Raw genomic sequence first — 25,935 nt, forward strand, 5'->3', positions numbered from 1 at the left:
ATTGACTCCCCTAGCCTATTAAACTAACCAATCCTGTTGCACATCTTTCTGGGCATAGACTTCGTATTAAAGTTAGACGGGAAGGAATTAATGACGTTTCAGTGTCTGTGGATTGACTGTGAATTTGAATGCCAACTTTTTTTCACGGAAAAAGAGAAGTACTACAAGTTAAATGGCACCTGCAAAGGGAAATCGTTAACTTGAAAAAGGAACAAGATCAATCTGATGCTGCCGATAGTAAGGACAACGTGCAAATTCATGTTCAATCCCACGTCATAATTTATGGAGTCTGTGCGAAGCATGTCGCCCGAAGAGGAAATATAGGCGGATATAATTCAGCCGTACGAGCCCAAATGAATGCGCTTCAGGGAAGTCTTAAATTAAGTGGAGATTTTGTTTGCTTGACAGTGGAGGAGCGCAGAGTGAAGAGCCAGTAGAGGGAGCCACTGGGCATCAGAACATCAATATCCGTTGGGTCCAAGAATACCAGCGTAACTAGCAGCATTTAACCCCTTCTGGACTAAGGCGCCCTATAGAAAACCCATAGAAAGGCCTAGGAATCACAATGCATTTCAACGGTTATGCGTCTTGGAAGAACGGTCATATATTCAAAAACAACGTTGGCGTCGCACCAGCACATAATGGGTTAAAATGCACCTAATGCATCCACTGCATTATGAAGTCCTGTTCTGAAAGCTAAGGTTCTATCTTCAGAGAAACATTGCTGCTGGATACATCAGTATTGTCCAGTAAACTCCTGAAGGCCTGCAGTTAATTAGCTCTTGTGCTCCAGTATTGACAAAATGCCTGCATATCAACTTTAATTGCTCTAATCAGTCTGAATCAATGGCCAAAAACATCTGTTGCTGGTGCTGTTTGGCAATCTGCAGTGTGGAGGAGTGAGGAGCTGTTTAAAGCTAACAGTGAAGCTCTATAATTTTGTTGAATATACTCGACGGATCACCACAGCTCCAGCTCTTAAGCGATGCTTTCAGACAAGCTTTCGACGGAAACACCTTGTTGATGAGAGGTCAATGAAGAAGGGCCAGACTGGTCGAAGCTGACAGGAAGGTGACAGTAACGCAAATAACCTCGCATTACAACAGTGGTATGTAGAAGAGTATCTCTGAACACACAACGCATCAAACCTCCAAGTGGATAGGCTACAGCAGCAGAAAACTTTATACGTCTAAAAAATAAGTCTTATAAATAAAAAGTGCTCACTGAGTGTATATACACAAAACTGAATAATGTTCCAGGTTTATTCATGAAATGAATCCACATTCACCGGTAGGAAATAAACTTTTAATAAAGGCTGTTACAGGTCCACAGTTTGTGGAGGTGAGTTGATGAGGGACATCCAAAAGTCGTATGGAAAGCAAAGGTGCATCAGGTGATGGGAAGTGCACTGTGTGGTGGGGTGTTTCAGTTGTGGGGTTGCAGCGTGTCTGGTTTTGGGCCTGCGTGGTTTGGATGTGTTCAAAGAAACTTGGCCAGTCTCGGGTCCTGTCTCAGTGTCTGGTCCAGTGCCTGGTACTTCTGTGGGGCATCCTCCTTTTGCCTGGAACACAGGGATGATGCTCTCACTGTTTCTGGTGCAGGAGAGATTTAAGAGCTAGACAACTCATGGGAGCACACCCTCCCTCTACCAGGATCCAGTCATTCCCCACATTAACAGATTAGGGTGACCAGACGTCCCATCACCCAGTGAACAAAAGCTGGAATCTCGACATTCACCATAGAGGGGTGGAAATGTATGTTGAGAGAGGTTGAGAGAGGTTTTGCCACCAAAGGATTTGGCGAAACCCCAATATAGTTTTACCCAGATATAGGCCTACAGCCTAGCTAGAAAACCAAATATAGCTGGATTCTCACCTGAACATGTCGACTATGTTTCACAGAATTTTCATCAACTTTTCACCACAACAAAGTTTTTCCTGGGACAGCTCTGTATTACAGCCCCTTTTGAAAATCTCAGGATTTGTCCCGTTTGGGTGCCGCATTTAAATGGGTTTTCTGACTGACTGCCGCTATTGTAGGTCCTCGTTGCGTACGGAGGAAATGCGGTCACTCCACAGCAGATGTCAGAGCGCCGAGTGAAAGAGTGAAACAGGGTGATCTGGAAGCGCTGAGGGGTACCTGCTGAGGCGTAGTTTCAGGGTGTGGATCTCGAACATGGCCTTAGAGCAGAAGGACAGGTACTCTTCCTCATCCTGCTTGTTCATGGACAGCCGGTTCTTCTGGTACCACAGCTGCTTCTCCTCCAGACACTGGGTCTTCTGTGCAGTGTGTCAATTCACAAGGATCACTACGCGGTGACCTTCTACATAAAATACTGTCTAAAACTCGCCTTCTTAAAACTGTGATGTGAATTATCCTCTCAAAGCATGACTCACTTTCTAGAAGGTGCTGTGACTCACCTTCTCAAAGCGTGACTCACCTTTTAGAAGGTGCTATGCCTTACCTTCTCAAAGCGTGACTCACCTTCTAGAAGGAGCTGTGACTCACCTTCTCAAAGCGTGACTCACCTTTTAGAAGGTGCTATGCCTTACCTTCTCAAAGCGTGACTCACCTTCTAGAAGGTGCTGTGACTCACCTTCTCAAAGCGTGACTCACCTTTGAGAAGGTGCTATGCCTTACCTTCTCAAAGCGTGACTCACCTTCTAGAAGGAGCTGTGACTCACCTTCTCAAAGCGTGACTCACCTTTTCTCAAAGCGTGACTCACCTTCTAGAAGGGGCTGTGACTCACCTTCTCGAGGCGGCTCTGGAGTGGGAGCTGTGACTCACCTTCTCGAAGCGGGCCTGGATCAGGTTGGTCTTGTCGATGATCTGCTGCTTCAGGGCAGCCAGGCAGTCGTTGCGCAGCTGCAGGGCGAGCTGCCTGGAGGTAATCTCTGGGCTGTCCAGCCGGTTCAGGAACGGCACCAGGAAGTCCAGATCTTTCTCCTCCTGGCGTAGACGCTCCTCGTGCGCCATGCGCTCCTGAGGAAGAGGAGGAGGAAGGGTGGAGAGGAGCCAGGGGCATGTGATTAATCTGTTTCATAGGGAACGGGTTTCATAAGGTTTCTGAGGAAAGCGATCTGTGAGGTGGTCTCACCCGCGCCTCCCGGTGGATACGGGCGTTCTCGTTCCTCGCTGTGTTGTAGATGGAGATCAGCAGCTCGATATTGTTCTCCTCCTGGCCCCGTGTAGCCAGGATCTCCCACACCTGCACAAAAGCGCACACGCATGGACAAGCATACACACACACACGCATGGACAAGCATGCACACACACACACACACACATACACACGCATGGACAAGCATATACACACACACACATACACAAGTGCATCAGAACTGTGGGAGCGACGGTCGCTCTGGCTCCCCCATGCACACACATGCACGTGTCTCACTGAGATGCCCCCGGCTCGTACCTCTGCTTCAGATTCCATCACCCGCTGGATCACCGTCTCCTCCTCTTTGGTCAGAGCCACCAGCAGCTCGTACATGAAGAGCTGCTTTTTGGGCTTTTCAAAAGGGTCCACCTGGAAACACACGCAAAGCATGCAGACTATGACGCAAGGTATGTAACAAATACGACCTGCTGCCTCGTTGGGACGAGATCCAGTGGAGCACAGCTACTGTTTGGGTTGTGCTAGCAAGAGCTTTACCTCTGGTAGAGAATTTTGTTTCTACAGCGGCCAGACTTGGGGATGTTTTCCCTGCTGTAAAATCCAGCTATGCCAGCTTCATCAGCTTGAAAAGTTGAGCTGCTTGAGCTGGTCATAAGCTGGTCTAGCTGGTTATGAGCTGGTCAACCAGCATGGCTGAGCTGGTAATGAAGCTGGTCTAGCTGGGTATGAGCTGGTCAACCAGCATGGCTAAGCTGGTAATGAAGCTGGTCTCGCTGGGTATGTGCTGGTCAGCCAACTAATGCTGGTAGCTTGTCTTAGGTAACTTGAGCAGCTTTTTTTTCAGTTTGTTTGTTAACTGTTTTGCTTCACTGAAAAGAAATCAGGTTACCACACACAGGCCTTACTGCCTGCTCCTACTGAACACACACATCGAGCGTGAGGCTGCTATACACACGCACACACACACACACGCACGCACACACACACACACACACACACACGCTGCTATGTGAGCAGTGTCTTAGCCCCTCGCCTCAGTGCAGGAGCGGTGGAAAGACCTTGGGGGACAGTAAGCTCTGAAGCCGGGCGTGGCTGTCTGACCTGGTAGGTGGAGACCATGTCGGAGGTGAAGGGCTGCTCGTTCTTGGTGTCACCCAGGTTGTGGGGCTTGACGAAGCTGCGCCAGGCGGAGGTGATGCGGTCGTCCTCGCGGTGGTAGGTCAGCTCGATGCGGTTCTCCGACACCAGGAACACGCGCTCCGCCACGTCCTCACTAGCTGGCTTGGACCGGTCCCTGTGGAACCTCTCCACGATCTTCTGCTCAAAACCAGGACACAAGCCGTCATTGGCAGGACCTTAAAACATCTCTTCCTGCCATGTCTTACAGACATGCACGAGTGCTGCCTGAGTGATGGCATTAGCGTTAACTACACAGGTGACAAAATACATCAGTCATAGCTTTACCTGAATAGGTGATGGGGTTAGTATTAATGTTGCCTGTATTGGTAATGTGTTACCGGCAAAAGTGGTGCTATTTGTGTTCATTGCCCCTGTACCGGTAATGGAATCAAAGCTGGAGTTACCTACACTCAGTGAGCACTTAATTAGGTATTTATTAGACTTTTTTTTTTTACTTCTACTGCCGTAGCCTATCCATTTAGAGTTATGATGTGTTGTGTGTTCAGAGATGCTCTTCTCATTAACAAGGTCTGCAGAAGTGCTACTCACAGGATTGTTTTGTTTTTTTACACCATTCTCTGCAAACTCATTGCACTGCTGCCACACAACTGGCTGATTAGATAATCGCATGAATAAGTAGGTGTAATAAAGTAAAAATGTTCCTAATAAAGAGCTTGGTGAGTGTATGTATGAGTGTAACTGAAACCTGTAATTCGATGTTATCCGTACAGATAATGAGTCTAGCATCAACATTGACGATAGCCGATGGTCATGAGGTCTGAGTAAGGGCATTAGCGTTGACGGTCACCTTTACGTGACGGTGCTCCTGATTCTGGATTTCCGCAGCCACCGTTTTCTCCAGGTGCTCGTGGAAGAGCGTGTGACGGTAGTAGAGGAAGTCGTCCCGCTCCTCGAAGCGCTCCGTCATCTCGGAGGGCAGGTCGTACCTCTCAGCCAGCCCGTCCGCACGCGCGCGGCTATAGAACTCCATCTGCCGCTCCGTCTCCAGCTCCATCGTCACGTACCTGTGGCCTGGGGGGGGGGAGGGGGCGGGGGGTGGTCGTGGAATTAAATGTGCCTGTGTGTCTATCGATAACAGTAATTATCGGTATTAACACTTATGTAGTGCCTTTCTTCAAAATCATTTAAAGGCCAGAATTTAAAGTTTATAGTCCAGCGACAGAGTGTCACTTATCAGGAACACATGTGGTAGCTATCAGACCAGGGTCAAATATGTAATTATTTTGGATTCAAATACCTTTTCGTGCATTTCAGCCTCCCAAGAAGATTTGCACGTTTTGAGAATATTACATGGGTCCACCCAAAACATCAGACAGGCTAAGTAAAGCTTATAAAGCTCATGAATCCAAACCAATTACTGATTGACTCAGGTGTCTTAGCTATGTATTGAATTTCCTGGGAATTGCATGTTTACGACATGTGGGGGCGTATGTAGAAGCGAGGTAGCATTAATGTACACGGTGAGCTCAAATTGATCAAGTTTAATGAGAGCTGTGTTCCTCATCGTGCACCATTACAGCAATCCATCTGTAGTGTTTAAAGAGCGGCTCACAGGATATGCTGATACACCGATATTTTGATGGGGCCCTCTGCTGTATCTACTTGTTCCTCTGATATAGAGGGCAGTACACATATTCACGCCTCATCGTGTACAGGTATAACACGACACCGGAGTAACGCCGGCGTATTTACTCTTGAGGGCGTGGCTCCGGCCGCGGTGAAACCGCTCCAGCGTCGTGCCGGCGACCAGGTCCAGCTCGCGCTCCTCCAGGCGGTCCTTCCGGTTCTGGAACCACTGGCGCATGGCCGTGGGGCGCTCGCCTGCCATTCCGGGAAGAACAGCGAGCACAGAGAGCGAAGGAGGGAGCGACAGAGAGAGACATTGAGAGGAGGCCGCATGCGTCTCACAGCGACGGCTGAGGTCTTAAGATATGAGGCTTCTTCCTCTACTGCACGGCGACCAACATTACAACTGCAGGTTATTCGGGTGGTGAACTGTACGTCATCCGTTACCTGTTTGTTCTAATGACCTTGGCATGCACGTTTTTGGTACGTTGCGTTGGATTAAAAGTGTCTGCTACATAAAATGTAACGTAATGTAATGTAAAGTCCAAAACAGCTACATAAGAGACTGGCATATGCTTTTATAACGCTGAGGAAGTCTCTGTATTGGGCTTCACCACCCAAATACCCAGCAGTTGTAATTCCAGTTACCGTGAAATTGCCCAGAAGACCAAGTGGAGGAGCACAACATACTTATAAGGGCGGCCCACTCTCTCTGGCTGTGTCCGAAATGGCTCACTATTCACTAAATAGTATGTCTTTAAACGATAGGGTATATCGCAACCACCCCACTTGGCAGGAGTTACGTCCTGCTTCTTATGTGGGGTGGTTAGCATAGGAGTCGCTCCCCTCAGACGTCTTCAGCTGAGGGCAGAGCTGCATGTTTCAGAACTGCTGACTTCACTGGGTTTTCAAGTGGGCACCCCACTTCACCGGTGTTTCGTCAACTAGCCCACGACACCTCAGTGGGGCTTGACAGCAGAACCAGCGTCCTGGAACTGCTCCCTCGGCCGTTCAGGACTTCACCACACAGCTCTGACCCCCCTGATTGGCCATCTTGTTCTCATGTCTGAATTCAAAAATTTAATTTTAGTCACATTTTGAGGGCACTATTTTTGAATATCCCACAATGCACCGTAGACTCTAGTGAATAACCGTGGTCACTAGAAAGGTGACCACAATGCTTTGCGACCAGCATTTTCCATAACTTTATGATACAGAAACCTTTTTTTCATTCTCAAGCTGTGAGAGAAATGGCGTGGTCCAGGAGCAATTGAAATTAAACAACAACTTCTGGGTTTTGCCACGTTGCTACGTTTCCATTGAGCATTATAATAAATTAATATAACCTAATATACTGTGTTAACTGTTCAATAAAACAAAGCCAATTAATTGTCCAGTAAGTGGCACTGTTTGTTAGTCTTATAGTTCACAATAACGTTATTTGTAACAAACGAGTAGGCTACAACTATCGGCTAAAAGCACCAACAGCATTCTGCTAAACCTGTGTTCTGTTAAATTTTCAGATATAAAAGTTGATATTTACTCAGTGAAAATTTGTCCTTTTACACGTCCCACACATAATATAAGCCAAGGCCATCTAGTTTCATGTTTTGAAAAATATCATTTTACGTTAATTAAAAATTGAACGCCGCAGGATTAAGTAAGTTGCCTCTTGACTGGGCATTGCAAGTGAAAAATTAGGTTTAATATCTCTGGAGTCATGTTTTAAGAAGCGGCTATATAGATAGTTAATGGTTTTGTGGCTATATGCAGCAGTACATAGCCTACGTGATGACGCTGATTGATTGCAATAGATGACGTCTGGTGTCCGAATTCACTGTTAATTTACTAAACTATAGGCCTATAGTGCACTATATGGACATTTACTAGATAGGGATTAGTAATTAGTGAATAGTGAGCCATTTCGGACACAACCTCTCTCTTACTCTCTCTCTCTCTCTCTGTTGTCATGGTAACTGTGGTAACCGTGGTAACGGGAGAACGCCTTACATTCCAGGTCAGTGAAGGTGGTCAGCCGCGTGACCATTCCATCGTGCAGCAGGTAGGGAGCAAACTTCTCCAGCGTGGCCTTTCGGAACCGGATCACCCTCTTCCCCCCCGGGCAACGTGTCTCCATGTCTGCAACGACAGCGATGGCGCCCAAAAGGAAGTCGCGTCACTCGTCAGATTCATAGCGTTACAGCACCAGCCGGCCCTCCGTTCGTGCTATTACTTCATTTTCAAGGGGGGGAAATGGAGACGGCAATAGATAGAGATCACAGCACACAAGGTGGCATTGCAGTGTTTCACTGATAAACCAATGGTCTTCTGACAAATCGTGATCTCGCCTAGGTAGTGGATGCAGTTCAAAGTAGCAATTCAAGCCAACTATATTGCTGACCTATATCATAAAAAAATAATCTCACACATTTTAACTTTCCTGTCCAAGCCCATTAGAGCCAGAACAGGGAGAGACAAAATCTAAAAATCTAAACGGGCAGAGTCAAGGTCAGAGAGGAAGAGAACAACAAGGGAAGATGGGATCAGAGAGGTTAGAAAAGTGGTATTCACTCTAGTCTTTGGGGAGCCACAGGGTGTGCAGGTTTTCATTAACACAAAGCTCTTGACTGATCAATGAAAGGTTATCATGTGAATACCACTAGGCCGGACATAGACGACAGGATCGGATAGGCAAAGAAAGCATCAGGTATCGCTGATGTTCTCAGGTCACAGGGAGACCTTGCTGCGAGATCGCAATTGGCTTCACCCAGGTTGGAGACATCTCAAAGACCTTAGTCTCCTCCTCTTCCTCCTCTTCCTGCAGGAGAAACACAGCACTGGTCAGCAGATATGGAAACACTAGTGTGCTGGCCTAGACACCGCCAATATAACTGAGATCAAAGGAAGCATGGCTGCATCCGAAATCAAATACTACACACTACATACTATACATACATACTATCATTTGGCGTACATAAGGCGGCTTTAGTATACCAGTAAAAAGGAAGATGGATTTTTGGACACAGTACATCATCATAGAACAACGACACTTTAAACACAGTGCATGTTCACGACGGCAGCTAGTTGATGTGACCGTGTGTAATGAAAACAGAAGAAAAAAAATTAACCGTAAATATATGTATTGATTTTAACAACGTTCCACTAAGCTAAGTTAAATGTGGTTAAATGTGGTTAAATGTGGTTAAATGCGGTTAAATGTGGTTCTGGCATTTTAATTGTAGAAGTCTTTCACCGCTTTGGTTTGAGCACCCTCCTGTTTGCTTGGGTCGTGACCTTGCGCAATGCACTGTGGGATACTCATGCCAGAATAGTGTCCAGTTTACGCACACTTTGATATTTCACCAAATGTCGTGAGGCATCCAGATAGCTTTAGCACACTCTTTTATGCAGCCATGGTTTTGGACATACTAATACCATTTTGACATAATAAATAGTAAGATAGTATGCGATTTTGGACGCAGACCACGTGCACTGCCTCAGACATGCCATGTGTGCCTCCCCTATCTGAGCAAGTAACTGATATGCAAGCAGACCCACCTCTTCCACATCCTCAGACTCTTGCTCTAGCTTCATGGTCGATATGAGAAGAGCAGCATCCCCCGGTAACAGGAACTCCCACCTCATCGAATCGCTCAGGTCAAAGGTCATCTCCTGTGGACACGCACAACACCAGCTACGTGGTGACTTGATTTCATACACCTTCGTATGTGCAGGTCGACCAGTTCATACCCAGCTAGACCACCCATGCATGTGTCAAATAAAAACTGCTACATACACCTTCCCCACCTCCCTAAAACACACACACACACACACACACACACACACACACAGACTAACCGCACATCCGTAGTGGCAGCTTTGCATGTTGACCCAGTAGTTCTGGTGGTTCCACACGCTCTCAATCCCCAGGAAGGAAGGGTCATCGGTGGAGAAGCTCCTCCCGGTTAACGGGTCGATGAAAAAGTTTTCCGGAACTTCTCGGTTGCCCGAAAGGATCAGAACCCAGCAGTGCACCCGCTGGCCTAGGAGCGGGTCTGGAGGGGGCCGCTCACGCTCCTGTAATACAGCATCACATGCTCAGCGTTTCACACACACACACACACACACACACTCACACGCACACATACACACACACACACACACTCACACACACTCACACACACACACACACACACTCACTCACACACACACACACACTCGCACGCACGCACACACACACACACACACACACAGACAGACACACTCACACACGCACACACACACACTCACACTCACACACACACACACACACACTCACACACACACTCACACACACACTCACACACACACTCACACACACACACACACACACACAAACACACACACACACACACACACACTCACACACAAACACACACACACACTCACACTCACACACACACTCACACAAACACACACACACACACAATCAATTTACAGCACAAGTCTTCCTCCTCTCACTCACCACTCTCACTGACCCGAATGCTGGCTAAAAACTTTGTAGAACCAATCAGATTGAAGGAGAAAAAAAAATCTCACAAACTAAACTTAAACTTCCCTTTCCAAGTCCTTCAGAGCCAGAATGGGGAGAAACAAAATCAAACAGGGAGAGAAAGGGTCAGTAAAGAAGAGCTAGGGGTCTCTTCCTCTTACTGACCTCTTTGAGTCTCTCCTCCTCCTCCCTCCTTTGAGCCACCATGGCCTCAGCCTCCGCCCGTCGCCGAGCCTCCTGCTGCTTCTGGAAGCCGCTGCGCAGGTCTCTCGGCGGCTTCACCGAATACTTCTTAATCTGCTTCTGCGGCTCTTCCAGCGGCACCTGACGTGCGTTCAAGACAGCGGGCGTGAGCCATGTTCACAGCAAACAGTTACCATTGAACGATTTTAAATGGACGTTCCATTTAGTTCGCCACCAACGCCTTTTTAATACAAATGGCTGCCACCTGGGTCAAACAATGCCAGCTAATTGATTCATTGATTACCTGTGATTTATTTTTAAAGGTAAGAACAAAAATTCCACTGATTAAAGTATATTATTACAGTTAAGTAATTGTCCACTTTTGTTCTCTCTGCGTTTTCTCTATTGGAGGCCATTTTTGTTCGCCGTGCACTAACTTTTCAAACTGTTAGATAACGAATGTTAGATAACGTTTGTCATCTTGAACTCACGTCTGGTCAACTCAGACAATGCACAATTTCACATGCAAACACGTACGCGCCGGTCTTTGACACAGGCCAAACACACGCACGCAAATACTTGCGAAAGCAAGAGACACATCCACAGACAAATAGGACATGTCTGGGGTGAGAGGAACCATTGAATTGTCGCACACCTGCTCCAGTGTGACCCTCAGGGGGCAGTCTTGGCGGGACTGGTCGATTACACACATCTCTTTAGCCGCATAGCCGCTGACGCAGTAGGCATTATACCCAGCGCCCAGCAGGAAGGAACACAGCAGGGTGGAGAAGTCGAAGCTGCTTCCCCTCTGGTTCTGCAGCACCCAGGTGGAGGAGAAGAGCTGCTTGGGCTGGAAATGATGATGATGATTATTATTATTATTTTTATTATTATTATTATTATTATTATTATTATTACTTTGTTATGTACCAGAGGTGCAAAGTACACAAAGAGGTCAGAAAGTAAAAGTCCTGCCATGTGTTTTTTTCCCCACCCATGAACTCTACCTCCTGACTGAAGATGAAGACCAGTGGTCCTCACTCCTGGTCCTGGAGAGCCGCAGGGCGTGCTGGTTTTTGTTTTCGCATTAATATCAACCAGCAACCAATTCAGACCCAAGACACCAGGTGAGGTGGGATAACTGTATAATTAACTGATCGATTAAGTGCCGAGTAATAATAAAAGCCAGCACACCCTGCGGCTCTCCAGGGCCAGGAGTGAGGACCACTGTCGTATAAACCAATTCGCAAATCAAGTTGATGGGGAAAATAAGTCCTGGGGAGGAATTAAATTTTAAATTTAACTAGGGTGGCCTGTAGCATAGTGGTTAAGGTAAATGCACAGCTGTTGGGCCCTTGAGTAAGGCCCTTAACCCTGCATTGCTCCAGGGGAGGATTGTCTCCTGCTTAGTCTAATCAACTGTACGTCGCTCTGGATAAGAGCATCTGCCAAATGCCAATAATGTAATGTAATGTAATGTAACTTTCTGAACCTGGATTTTTCCACCTCTGTTATGCACCACCGCAAAGATGCACACTAACCAGGTTGCTGGGAGGGTCAATTGGCTCCAGACAAAGGTAGTCGCTCACCAAGCTGGCACACCCTTGCCAGCTGTATAGCTCAGGGTACGGGAGAAGAGTGGGTCGCAGAGTTGTGCTCACAAATTTCTGGACAGAGAAAGAGGGAGAAATAAGAAACATATTACTAGTTTGAGCCACACGGGCCACGTGTAAATACACAATGCAGTAATGTCAGCACCCTACATGCGCTGCACGGTGGCTGCCCACTGCTCCTCAGTAATTAGGATGGGTCAAATGCGGTAATTAGCTTTTTGCTTCCCATGCACAAGTACCTTGGTCCCGCACTCGTTGAGTGGACAGAGCAATAGGGGCTTGCGTTCCGGGTGCAGGTGCACATACTGACAGCGGAAGTTCTCAGCCATTTCCAGCAGCTGGTTCTCCTGCGGGGAGTTTTCCTTGTATGATGAGGGGAACTCCTCCTCTGCGTCTGTCTCTGGCCTGCTGGGAAGGGAGAGCGGGCATGAGCACTACAAAACGTTGCTCTCGGGTTGACTGTAACGTTACATTTTAGGCGCACAGTCTAGCGTGTCGCTACATCTGAGCAATCACTATCAGTCAGGTTTTGTGAGTTACAATTGGGTCAGGGATCGGTATAATGGTATGGTGACGGCCGGTTATCTCACACTGAACAAACTGAGGGGGTGATGTCGTTATTTGACATGGTATCCTCAGACTCCTGTAGCTCTCCGTCTTCTTCTATACTAGCCATATACTCTTGCCCTCCTTCCTCCCTCTTCATCTCTTTCTGGTTATCTCTCTCCTCATCCATCTGGGGGGAGAGAGAGAGAGAGAGAGAGAGAGAGAGAGAGAGAGAGAGAGAGAAAGTAGCTATAACGGAGCTTCAGAGAAGGCTGCCGTTTGCTGTAGTTTCAATAGGCAGGTTATGACTTGACGTTTTATGGAATCTCTTGTGAATAACGGTCAGAATTGGCTGGTTGTTGTAAACTAACCAGAAAAAGTATGAAAACGATGCAAATTATTGCTAGCAAGCATTGAACACGTAACGTTTAGCTAACGTCATTTATATTGAACGTTTGCTAACGTAAATCCACACCAATCGTGCAATGTCAACTAAATAAAGTTAGCTGACTTACGTGTCTTGTCATATAAGATAGTCTCCGTTAGCTAGCTATCTTCCATGTTAGCTAGCTACTTAACATTACATAATTACGTTACTTACATTAATATCACCAGATTATCCAGTCTACTATCCAGCTAGCTAACTAACCTGACCAGTCTTTTGTGTAAATTAGCTACCTAGGTAAGATGGGCAGTTATCTAACTAGCTAGCTACGTTTCCACAGGATCCAAGTTCTGTTTCTTCTGTTTCTATGGATACACGAGGTGTAAGATCACATGATTAGGCAACGGTTTCCCACGATGTCCCAACATCCCAACAACTTTTCAGTCGTTTATTTTTTATAGAAGGAAGTTGTGACACTGACTCTGGAAGTTAAATTTGGGATTTAAAATGAATTACCTTACTGTTATTTACTTTTGTGAATAGAATTGCTTCCTGTTTGCTTTAGCAAACGACATTGGGATTTCGTGGTAATATTAATATTACATTAATTGTGTGTCCTGCATTATCTCTCTCTCAAAAATAGTCCAATCCAAATTCAGATGGACATGGGGAATGCAGTTGTAATTCCATAGAAGACATGTACAATAGTGTGTGAACTAATGGTCAAGGATTTGCAGGAAAAACCAAGGGAAAGTTCTCAACTGTTTTTTGTTCGTTTTATTTTGAGGCACAGACTGAAAATAGTACTAGAAATGTTTGTCCCTTCCGTGTCTGTCATTAGTGCTCATGGTTGTGTGTGATCTCAGTGGTTTTGAGAAGGCAGCGATCTGTGGGGGAGTGTGTTTAAGTGCGTGCAAGGCTTTGCAGAGCATGTATGTACCTTTTCAAAGGTCATCCAATACCTTTTAATATATTTCCATGTTTATAATTTTTTGGTGCAAATCCAGGATCGATTTATGATTCATTCAAAACCACTAATACAGAACTGCACAATGACCAACCTATGGCAACTAACGTTACAGAGGAAAGCGAATATATCTGCTAGCAAAATATATTTAATATTAGTACGAAATTACATGACGCAAAAAGACAAATTGCAGGCGCAGGTGGCTAGACACAGCAGAGCAAATGCAGAGTGCGTACGGGCACATTTGTTTTCTCATTATTGGTTTTGGCTATGCGCACCTGTGGCAGCTGTCTGCGCGCAACAATTTGACTTCTTCAGCTTAGTTAATAGAACAGGTGGTATGCTACTGTTTTAGTGTGTATATCAATGCAATTAGTATATTTCGGTGAACTATCGTTATTCTAAATATTCTCGTCAGCTAACGATATAATGCCTGATATCTGGATGATTTCGGAAATGTAGCGAACTCTCTGACTGAGAAACTATTACTAGCTACTAGCGACTAGCTAGCCAGCATTAATGTAACGTTATTTCACTCGTTTTCGTTCCTGTGCATAGAACTAGTGTATTTAGGATGGGGAAATTTTTGTTTGTATGTATTAGTTGTGTAGAGTTTGCTAAATAGCTAACCACTTCACGTTAGTTATCTAGCTTGCCATGTCGTTCAGTTCAATGATTCAACACATTCAATGATATCTAGCGGGTTTTTTTAACGCCCCTCTTGGAGTGCTCACTAGCACTCGAGCTACAACTAGGGTGTTACAGCCTAGTTGGGTTTCCGGTTGTATTCAGGTTCCCGTGTACTGTGCCATATTGTGAATATTCTCCTGCAAAAGTCTGGCCCCTGAACCGGGAGAGAAAAGAATAGCCACGGGCCTCCGGAGGGAGGGGGGAGTTGAAGCTATCAAAGGGACCGCTGGAGAAATCGGAAGAAAAAAAAAACTCAAATTAGGCTAGCTGCGTATTTTATGTAGGAAACAATACACAAAGCCGCTCTTTCCAGCCGGGTCCGGCCTGTAACAGAGTAGTCGAAGGTAGAGAGACGAGAGCAGGCTCAACCGGCCGAGTGTCCACGGATCCGGAGTACTGGGCCTCCATTCTCTGCGCAAGACAACCGATATAATCTCACATTTGTCGCAGAAATCAAGATTCATCTTGCGTTGCTTGAAGGAGTACACCAAACGCCTTCTAAGGTATTAAATCAGCCATGCTAATGATTAAACGTCAATGTGCATATGTTTCTGTAGCTTTGACTGGAATATAGCTAAATGGCTATGTTGTGTTCTAGCTGGTTAGCGAACGCTAGCTAGCTACGTGACGTGTGTTGGAATATGCCCTAAAACCGACGCAGCCGAGTTGGTAAGCAAGCTAGCCAACTTAGCTGAATGGTTTGGTGCTTTGCGTCCTTCGTTAACAAGTTCTGTTTAATTTCCAAGTATACGTTAAATCAAAATTTCTAAAGCGCGCATAACAAACAGAGTTGGGAACTGGTTTTATACTTTGATTGCAATGCTAGCCAACCTAGTCTTAAGACAGACTATGGCGAAGAATGGTTCCAGAAAAAGGAAAGATCTTGGTGCTACACATCGGTTAGCTAGCTAAGGTAGAGCTATGTTGTTGAGTGCTTTCTGTTTTAAAATAAGCTATCGATACAATATATGTCGAAGTAATTATAAAGCAATATAAGGAGATGGCTAATTGGCTAGATGGCCAGTTATCCTAGATAAACGATTTCACGATAGTTATGATTTTGTCCTCGTCCGGTACCCTAGCACTGTTTATTTTCCCTCCATTATTTAGCGCGAGGCTAGCAGGCTACCTAACTAACCTTACAGGAAGCCCATTTATCTACATCAAACAATGCCTTGGTGTTGTGTCCAGATAGACTTCCAGATGTTTTAAGTCTGCGTTTGTTAACGTCAGCTTACTATGTTTCGCGCTTTTGTGCTTACATGACTGCTTACACTACATTTAGCTAGCTAACTAGCTAGACTATATCATTTAGGGGTAACTTGTATTACCGGACAGTTGCTAAAGCAGCGGGCCCACCTTAGAACACTCCCTTTTGAGTTTGTTGAATCAAAAATAAATTACTGACTTGGTGGGACTTTTTCCTTGCGAGGAAATGTAAACGGGGCATCTTTCAACTGGGATAACACGGCTTCAAAAAGTTAGACCATTTTCTTTTTTGAATTTCTATGGCCGTCACCACTACTAATTATTAGCGTATTTCCTCCCTCCCCTAAAGTATTTTGAAATGAAACGCGCTAACGTTACTCGGTCAGATGTTTTTGTTTGTTTTAACTTGATTCGTAATTAAGGCAAAGTAACCCGCTGCACATCCCTCAATTTTCAATTGCATTAGTGGTTGAGTTTTTTTTTTTTTGTTTGGTTTTTTTTTGTCAGACTGCCTTCAATAGAGAATACTACTGATTGTCAGTTGAACACCAGAAATATCCCGTTGCAGAGTCGTGTGTGTTGAAAATTGATTGTGAATTAAACAAAAGGAGCTTGGCAGTGAAGGCCTCACACCCGCATTGCAACACAATCAGTTTGTTATTGTGTGGTGGAAACAAAACATTGTCTCCTCCACAGAGAATTGAAATATTGAATAGGCTGTGTATTTTCATCACTGTGCTATGGGTTCATCATAGGTGATATCTGTACCCATATTGATCAGGTGTCACAAGATAAGGATACTGAGATATGATCAGGTTTGCACTTTAGTTCATAATTAATAGGGTTAGAGATATTGGTCGGGCAAATGACAATGCAATGCCTCTAAGCTTAAACTTTGAATTTGTTGAGCTTTTTTCATTTGTTCGTTTGTCAGACTTCATGTAATTGTATTATTTTTTTGGGTAGGTCAGTTTGTCCTTGGCAAAGCTAAGATTTCATGGGGCACCAAGGCCTCAAAGCACATTATTAAAGCACTCGTTCATCTATACAGGCAAAGGTCACCGAAGAATTGAGCATACAATTGTAAAATTATTTAAACAAAAACTGTTAATAAAACAAAAATGGTGCTACATGTAAGTTATGATATTGATTATGGATAGCTGTAGGCTATATTTCTAGATGTCAGTGGATGCATTTATACTAATGTTTATCCTTATACACATATAATATGGACTGTACTATGAACTACTATATTTAACTGTATTTATATTGTCTTGGCTTGTATACCTGTTCAGAGATATGGCAGGTTCCTGTAAGTTCAAAGTGGAACTTTGATCGTGGCCAGCAGCATCAAAAGTTTCTTCTCCCTTTCAAACAATATCAAAACCTCAATAAACTCAAAAAGACTTTAGTATAGACTGAAAATTCTTTCAAAGATGTGTATTTCCTGAATCACTGCTTCACACCTGTCGAGGGTACTAAGTCAGTGAATTGTCAGCATGTTTTAGTAGTGTTACCTGCTAGCTAAGTCATGTCATGCATGCTATAATTAACATGACTGGATTCTTATATGCCAATCGTCATTATATGGTGGGATTTTTAGTGTACAAAAAAAAAAACTTCTCATGATTGACAGTTTGAGTTTAGGCCAACTGCCAGAGAAAGGGAGTGTGTGAGATCATTCAAGAGGACTCTGCTGGTGGTGGGCAGACACCTGCTATGTTATCCGGAGGGGCTAATTTGGAGAATCCTGAAGAACTGATTATACTAAAGTCTGCGTGATTAATCACACCCTGCTCCTGGTTGTATGAAGTCAGTTGTGCTCGACCACTGCAGTCCTGGCTGTTGAGCCCTGAGTGGTGAGCACTATGGCTGCCAATTGGAGCTACGAAAATATATTGTATGTCAAAAAGCAACAGATTTGAAAATGATACAAAATGCTAAAATGTTATAACATCAAAATTGCATCATTAATGCAAGTTTAGGCAAATATAGATCATCCACTGATTCTGAGTGAAGTACATAAGTAATTGTGGTGAATTTAAACAATCAGCCTGTTGACAACATTGGACTAAGCACACCCTTTGCATGCAGAGTAGTAGCGCACAACGAACAAACAATTAACTGAGCAACATTCATTTTTCCCCTGAAGCAGTGAACGGATGGGGAAGTAAGCCAAACGAACAAATGGAGCCGAAAGATGTGCGGCTCACCAAAAGGGCCAAAATTCCCCTTCTCCACTCCCAGTTTCCAGCCATGTTGTTACCAAGTGTGAGGACGAGCGAACATGGGACAAGTTAGATTCTCAGCGCACACAATTACCTATTCCAATGCAAATTTTAACAGTTTATTTTTCCTATATATATTAACAGCCCAAATGAGCACCTTTGCCAGTGGTGAGCTACCCAGGTAAAAAAAGAAGAGGAATCAACGCCCACCATTTTGCTGGTTGTCGTAGTCACTGCAGTAAAAGAAAAGAATGAACACCACACACTTGAGATCCATATATTCTGTGGGGTTTTTTTAAAGTTTTTTTTAAATTATTTATTTATTTTTTTACTAATGTTTTGACCCTCAAGCCCATGTGCTTAAAAGTGTTTTGTAAAGAGCCATTCCTCCTTGTGGTGACAGTGGCACTGTTCAGTACACAGCTTATGTTGTTTTATTGGGCTGGGTTTGGACTGCCAAATACAGACATGATTGACAATATTAATACCGCCTTGTCCTGTAGCCTGGAGGGCTAACTTTCACCTCACCTTTTGAGAAAACAATTCCACCTCTCCCGTGACTTGCATGAGTTGAATTTTTCACATCATTAAGCAACAGTGGTCTTGTCTGAATTGGCCTACTGTGATTATTTTATGGAATAAACCACTTCCAGCTGCCTCAGTTACAGTAAACGTGATATAAGTTTCAAGTATGTTGAAAATGTGTACCTAAGATAATAACAAAGAGATGAATTACCAAAAGCAGTTTGTTGTCCAGCTGGGGACCTGGGGGTGTGCATTTTGCAACTACTTGCGTATTTACATTTCACACCAAAATGAATTGTGACTGGAGAAATTTTTTGGCTAAACAATCAAATCTTGTCTGGAGTACTTTGCAATGAATGCTGATGGTGCCTAATGATCAAGTTGAATGGTCAGAAATAAATGTATTGCAACATGGTTATTACATTTTAAGGTAAGCAAATATATCATTTTGAGCAACAGTTTTTTGGGGGTTTTTCTGAGCAAATCCTCTTCAGTTTTCTTTTGTGTGACATTGGCTACCAAGTGGTGTTAATAATAGCAGTGAGAGGGATTATGTATTAGAACTCTATGGCCCTACATCAACATTTGATTTGGACTGCATCCGTTATCATTCCCACACGCTACAACTCAGGGGAAATAAGAATTTGCTATCAGACTGTGTGGGCCCACACACTCAAGTGCATGCACATGGTTAACATTACCTGACATCAACGGTGATAGCTTGGCTAGGAAAATAATGTCAAGCCCCATCTCAATCGTTTTCCTCATTCTCTAGTAAGTAATTACCAAATAGGTTCACCAGAAATGAAACGCAAAACAATTAAGACCTTCCAAATCTCTCCCACCATAAGTTAGCTTTGAGCGTGTGCGTGCGACAGCCTCCACAACGTCCACCTTGTTACTGTGGAGTTTCTGGAACCACAGGGGGCGCGTTTTCGCTTTGAGAGACTATTCTTCTTGGCCCAGCATGTGAGGGGCACTGGGATCCCTGCCAAAGGCAACATGCATCACTTTAAATTTAAAACCAAGCATTAGCACTGAACACCCTACAGTCCCAGTCAGGAGTTCTTCGTCTCTCCCCCCCGTTTCCTGCAGTGGTGCTAAATAAAAGGAAAGGAACATTTATTGACAGTCATCTTAACTTTTCAATCTTGGAATTGTTCATTGGAAAATCATTACGAAAGCCAGCTTCCATCATTTTTTCCCTTTAAAACTGCCAATTGACACAGTATGGAAAGGCATTGCATAGTAATGAATTTCTCCTCTGCTTGCAGGGAATATCAGTGGGTCCAGGAGGACGCGGTCAGCGCCAGCAGGTCTCTTCTGAACCGTTGTTGAAAGCTTACAGTTGTATCATAGTTCTGACTTTTGGTGGACTTTGCTTACCATTAGTGCTGCATCATCTCTGGACATCAGTGGATAAAATCTCTGTTCATGAGGCAGGTATCCTAGTTAAGGCTCGTGTCCACAGGTCACCTGAGGTCTGAAAACGTCACGCACCCTTACCCGTCCCCGAAGCCGCACGTACGCTGACGAACCCCGACAGGTACGCCGTACTTGGCGCCAGCGAGTATCCCCCCCCCCCACCCCCTCCCCCCTCCCGATGATCCAGAGACTCGGCGACACAATTTGAAAAGCTGAATCCATTCGCCAGAGCGAGGATGACGGAGGCGTGGCAGCAGCACGGCGTGGGTCCGCCCCCCGTGGTCCACGCCATCCCCCCGGGGTCAGAGAACGCGCTGGGCTGCGCCGTGTACGGCATCGTCCTGCAGCCCGACCCCGCCCTGCAGCAGCACGGCCAGCAGCACGCCGCCCAGCCTCAGCAGCCCTCCCTGCAGGTCGGGGGCGAGGGCGGGCACAAGTGCGGGGCCTGCGGCCACGACATCTCCCACCTGGCCAACCCGCACGAGCACCAGTGCATGGTGAGCCAGGACCGCTCCTTCCAGTGCACGCAGTGCCTGAAGATCTTCCACCAGGCCACCGACCTCCTGGAGCACCAGTGCGTGCAGGTGGAGCAGAAGCCCTTCGTGTGCGGCGTCTGTAAGATGGGCTTCTCCTTGCTCACCTCGCTGGCCCAGCACCACAACGCCCACAACAGCAGCAACCCCATGAAGTGCTCCATCTGCGAGAAGACGTACCGGCCGGGCTCTTCCGGGAACGCCACGCCCACCACCTCGGCGGCCAATCCGCAGCAGCCGGCGTCCGACAGCGCGGCGTCCAGCGGGGCGGCGGTGGGCATGCCCGCCCCCACGGGCTTCGTGGCCTCCACGCCCGACCGGCCCTACAAGTGCTCGGTGTGCCAGAAGGGCTTCCGCCACCTGTCGGAGCTGTCGCGGCACGAGCGCGTGCACACGGGCGAGAAGCCCTACAAGTGCGACACCTGCGACAAGAGCTTCAGCCAGTCCTCGCACCTGGCCCACCACCAGCGCACGCACAGCTCCGAGCGGCCCTACAAGTGCGCCGTCTGCGAGAAGAGCTTCAAGCACCGCTCGCACCTGGTGCGCCACATGTACGCGCACTCGGGCGAGCACCTCTTCAAGTGCAACCTGTGCGAGCTGCACTTCAAGGAGTCGTCGGAGCTGCTGCACCACCAGTGCCAGCCGCAGGGCGAGCGGCCCTTCCGCTGCACCACCTGCGGCAAGGGCTTCAAGCGGCCGTCCGACCTGCGGCAGCACACGCGCACCCACTCCGAGGAGCGGCCCTTCCAGTGCGAGGAGTGCCAGATGAGCTTCAAGCAGCAGTACGCCCTCGTCCGCCACCGGCGCACGCACAAGAGCTCCGCCGACCGGCCCTTCAAGTGCAACCTCTGCGACAAGGGCTTCCTGCAGGCGTCGCACCTGCTCTACCACCAGCACGTGCACGGCATGGAGAGCCTGTTCAAGTGCGCCTCCTGCCAGAAGGGCTTCAGCCACTCGGCCGAGCTCCTGCGGCACAAGTGCGGAGCGGCCACCTCCTCGCCCGACCGCCCCTACAAGTGCGACATCTGCGGCAAGGGCTACAAGAAGTCGTCGACGCTGCAGCGCCACCAGAACGCGCACTGCTCGGAGAAGCCGCTCAAGTGCTCGCTGTGCGACCGGCGCTTCCTGTCCTCGTCGGAGTTCGTGCAGCACCGCTGCGACCCGGCGCGGGAGAAGCCCCTGAAGTGCCCCGACTGCGAGAAGCGCTTCAAGTACTCGTCGGACATGCAGCGGCACCGGCGCGTGCACACGGGCGAGAAGCCCTTCAAGTGCCCCACCTGTGACAAGGGCTTCAAGCAGCGCGAGCACCTGGCCAAGCACCAGAGCGTGCACGCGCGCGAGGCCCAGTTCAAGTGCGTGTGGTGCGGGGAGCGCTTCGGAGACCTGGGCGCGCTGCAGGAGCACACCGTCCAGCACACCGCCGAGGGGGGGGGCTACCCCGTGCCCCCCTGCATCCAGTAACCCCACCCCGACCCTGTGCTTTGCAGACGGTAACTAGTTCCCCCCCCCCCCCCCCCCCCCGCCTCGTCTGAGTGTACACTAACCGGTGTCCCGCCCCTTGTTTCTGCGTACAGTAACCAGAACTCACCCCCCCCCCTTGTTCGAACAATACAGAGTACAGTACAGTTTCCAGCCCAATCACCAGTAACAATTGCCCTTCCCTCCTTTTCCTCACCCCCTCTTTGTGATATAGCAAATAGTGGCCCACCCCTACTGTGAACTAGTGCCCTGTCCCTTTCAGTATATAAATAACCAGCGCTTCTCCACAAAGGACAGCGGGGCCCTCCGCACCTCAAGCCCCAAACGGGGAACTAAAGTGGGGAGCGTTCCCCGCCCTACGGGTGTATTCGTCTCCCAGCAGCTGTGTGGGGTACAGTGCAGTCTCACACACAGGACCTGCCCCTGCCTGTGCCCTGAACACCTGTGTCACACGACACCTCTCTGCCCCCGATCTTGCCTGGTGGCTTCCTCTCTGAGGATACTGAGTGGCCCACCGGTTCGACTGAAGCCCCTACTCTTTCTTGCCAAAATACCCGACGCCCCGGGCACAAGCTTCCGTGATCTACTGGGGCGCTCGTTGGGATAGGGCTGTCCGTGGCCTGCTTTTGGTGGGATTTTTAAAAGCTGCATTAACTCAAAAACAAGAAGACAAAACGGACCTCTAGACCTCAACAAGAGGAAGTTTCAAAGACATCATCCGATCCTCTGCCCCCTCTCCCCCCCTCCCCAAAGAAATCACGTTGGCCTAGCAACCCTGTACGTATGTAATGCATACAGTATTCCTATACGTTTCCTGGCCTCACAGGTACAGTAGCCTAAAAAGCTATTTTAAACGAGAAAAGATTGAGTCCAGTTTTGAGATATTACAAATGTGCGTACGTGCCCGTCACTGTGGCTATTGCAGTAAGTACAAATTTTACCAGATCCCAAATATGTCAGGAACCAGTATGTCAAATATGTCACCACCTAAGATGACTTGGGGCTTCCCTGAGCCCTACACATTCTTCCATACTACATAGATGTTCCTATATATACACACACATGCACACACACTCATGTCATTATATACAGTTTTCACATGTATAGATATTCAGTCTCCTACAAACTGTCTTGGTATTACTGTATGTACATAAAAAGTATGTATGCTAATGTTAACTGGTCATGTAGTAGAAATTGCATTGTGTGTTTAATGAATCTGCTGTTTTCTCTAACTTTTTATTATGTGTATCCGTGTTTACTGTAGGCTTTTATTTACCACTTTTTTCCCAAAAGGGGATACATTTAGATGACCCTCGCCCCCCAATATATGTGAGTTGGTGGAGTTGTGTATAATGCAGTTTATCTTTGGTGTGGAGCTCTTTACTGTGGAAAGGACTATATCAGTCCTCTGGATGTTTTGGTTAAATTGCAGAGATTAGGCATTGGTCCGGAACTGACCCAGGGCCAGTATGAGGACAATGCCGAATTTAAACTTTGTTGCGCCGCGCTTTCGATTAGTGACACTAGAACAAAATGAAGCTGTCGCACAATGTTTAACATTTATATTTCAGCGAAGGCCGAAGGGTTCTATTTGACACCCAAGACGACAAGATATCAAACTTTTCACCATTTGTTTACATTTGTAAACTGTCCAATTGTGCAGCAACAAATCCAAATAAAAACGCAACCGAATTCCGTAAGTGTGTGACATTGAATAAATGTGTCGTACAACACTATAAAATAAATAAATAAATTATTGGTGTCCATCTTGTCCAATTCCCACCCAGATTTGAAATGGCCAACACAGCTGCATTCGGGCTCGAACCCCACTGCTGAGACACCCAGCAGAGGGTGATGCTTTCAGTTTAAAATACGTCATTTTTGTCAAGCGACACTCGTCGAAAATGCCGTGCAACAGAGTTTAAAATGGTTTTAAGGAGCCCCTTCTGCCTCTGATGTTCAGGGCTGTGTGTTGAAGTGGTACCAGGGCAGCGTGTTTGGGAACCCAGAGTGGTCTCGCTGGACCAGTAGCTTCCCAGACTGCTGGCGGCAGTGTTGTTAAAAGTGTCCAGCTGAACTGCAGTATCAGTTATCAGTTTTCTTAATGACACTTTAGCCTTAAACATGGGGAGAGAGATGCTGTGTGATGCTGGATGGGGCCCCAGGTCTGACTGACTGCCATTGTCCGTCCTTCCCTGTGGAGTCAGTCCTGTCATCCTCCACTGAAAGGTCAGTAAAGATCGTGTGCCGTTTCCCTTTTTCAATTCCCCAATAATTGATGGAAGAAAAGAAAAAAACTGACTCAAAAAATAATTCGGTTGAAACGAAAAATGTATGTTTTTGTATTTGCGCAAGTTTAAGTGTTGTATATTTTTCTTTTCTTTTTTTTTAATTAATATCTTTATCAAATATATATATAAAAATATATACATACATATATATATATTCACTGTAGGGGTTTGAATGGCGTTTGGGATGAGAGCTGGTGGGGGTTGTTTGCCGTGGCGATGACCTTTCACCTGCTCTGCGCATGCTCAAAGTGGTAGCCCGTGTATTAGGGAGCACATCCCTCTTATCATTTTTTTTTTTTTTTTTTTCTTTTTTTTCTTTTCATCATCATTTGTAGTTTGTGGAAGAGTCTGTAAAATCCATGTGTGTAGCAATGGATGTGGATATTCAAGCTAAAAAAAAAATATCTATGTAGCATTTAATACACAGCACTAACAAATAAACGTTTTTCATGAATACTGGAATGTTGCGTGTTTTGAGTTTCTTTATGTAAAATGTGGTAAATGTACTTGCATTTATATAGCACTTCTGTCCAGAGCGCCTCTCATTTACCCATTCTCACACAAACCAACATCAACAGGCTGCCATGCGAGGCACCAGCCAGTGTGTTAGGTGTCTCAGGGACACTTTGACACGCTGGGCGGGGCTCGAGCCAACAACCTTTCGACTGGCAGTTAACTGCTCTTACCTCCTGCCCTAATGTCGCCTTTCGTTACTTTATCATTGAACGAGATCACTTTTTGACAGGCAAACCATGTGGTGTTTTGCCCACCCTGTCCTGTATGGGGCTGAGGAAGAACTGTATCACAATGTCTTTCAGCAATGATGAAAAAAAAAAAACTATTGTGTGATACAGGTAGACACATAGACATAACAGCGTATTTGTGGTGCTATCCACAAACCGAAAAATGAGCGTATCTCTCCTGCACATGCACCACATACTGTAAACCATTTCCACTACTTTCACGCTTAGCAAACTTGTACATGTGCTTCCTGTTTTGGGAAGTGCAGAATGTGTTCTGCAGCCCACTGCCAAATTTCAGGACTGTGTATAAATAAACTCAAAACTCTGAACTCAAAAGAAGTGGAAGGTGACGAATTTGCCATTTCATGCTACTGTGAACATGCTCTTTATGGCCCTGATAAAATGTTGTATGCTTTTCTATATGTAAAAATGTAATGGAGAACACCCCGCTCACCATATACTTACATTGTGATATATAATACTCTGATTAAAGCAAACGTTTCAATGTTTTAGCCTCATCTTGACTAAACTATTGGGTGCTTATCTTCTAGGAATGTAGTTATTGTACATTTTTGGTTTATGAATATCTATTTTAAACGTTGCCACTTTAGACGTGATGGATGCATTTAGATGAGAAATACAACAAATGTTTCCGATGGGAAAATGATTGTTTTGGATGGATGGTCCCAGCACTGCCGGGCA

The 25,935-nt window shown here is 46.2% G+C and overlaps 2 protein-coding genes across 3 annotated transcripts; one reads left to right on the top strand and one right to left on the bottom strand.

The window, feature by feature from the left end:
* Nucleotides 1-1,291: 1,291 nt before the first annotated feature.
* ccdc135 (coiled-coil domain containing 135) lies at nucleotides 1,292-13,496 on the bottom strand. Of its 2 annotated transcripts, none has more exons than XM_061245954.1 (18): nucleotides 13,360-13,496; nucleotides 12,803-12,948; nucleotides 12,452-12,617; nucleotides 12,141-12,266; nucleotides 11,255-11,449; nucleotides 10,582-10,740; nucleotides 9,744-9,962; nucleotides 9,444-9,557; nucleotides 8,625-8,703; nucleotides 7,896-8,024; nucleotides 6,012-6,140; nucleotides 5,107-5,330; nucleotides 4,221-4,436; nucleotides 3,420-3,530; nucleotides 3,099-3,209; nucleotides 2,789-2,983; nucleotides 2,140-2,279; nucleotides 1,292-1,561 (listed from the first exon to the last, which is right to left on the bottom strand). In XM_061245954.1, exons 2-18 carry the CDS (start codon nucleotides 12,946-12,948, stop codon nucleotides 1,480-1,482), a joined length of 2,541 nt encoding a protein of 846 aa, XP_061101938.1. In that variant the 5' UTR covers nucleotides 13,360-13,496; the 3' UTR covers nucleotides 1,292-1,479. The 2 variants fall into 2 exon arrangements, with proteins under 2 accessions (XP_061101938.1, XP_061101937.1); XM_061245953.1 differs by having other exon boundaries at nucleotides 13,274-13,490.
* A 1,401-nt stretch (nucleotides 13,497-14,897) lies between these two features.
* On the top strand, nucleotides 14,898-24,952 carry LOC133130946 (zinc finger protein 319-like). The gene is made up of 2 exons (XM_061245961.1): nucleotides 14,898-15,303; nucleotides 20,037-24,952. Exon 2 carries the CDS (start codon nucleotides 20,424-20,426, stop codon nucleotides 22,179-22,181), a length of 1,758 nt encoding a protein of 585 aa, XP_061101945.1. The 5' UTR covers nucleotides 14,898-15,303; nucleotides 20,037-20,423; the 3' UTR covers nucleotides 22,182-24,952.
* The last annotated feature ends 983 nt before the right edge of the window (nucleotides 24,953-25,935 follow it).

This window comes from Conger conger, chromosome 6 (assembly GCF_963514075.1).
Source record: "Conger conger chromosome 6, fConCon1.1, whole genome shotgun sequence".
NCBI lineage: Eukaryota > Metazoa > Chordata > Actinopteri > Anguilliformes > Congridae > Conger > Conger conger.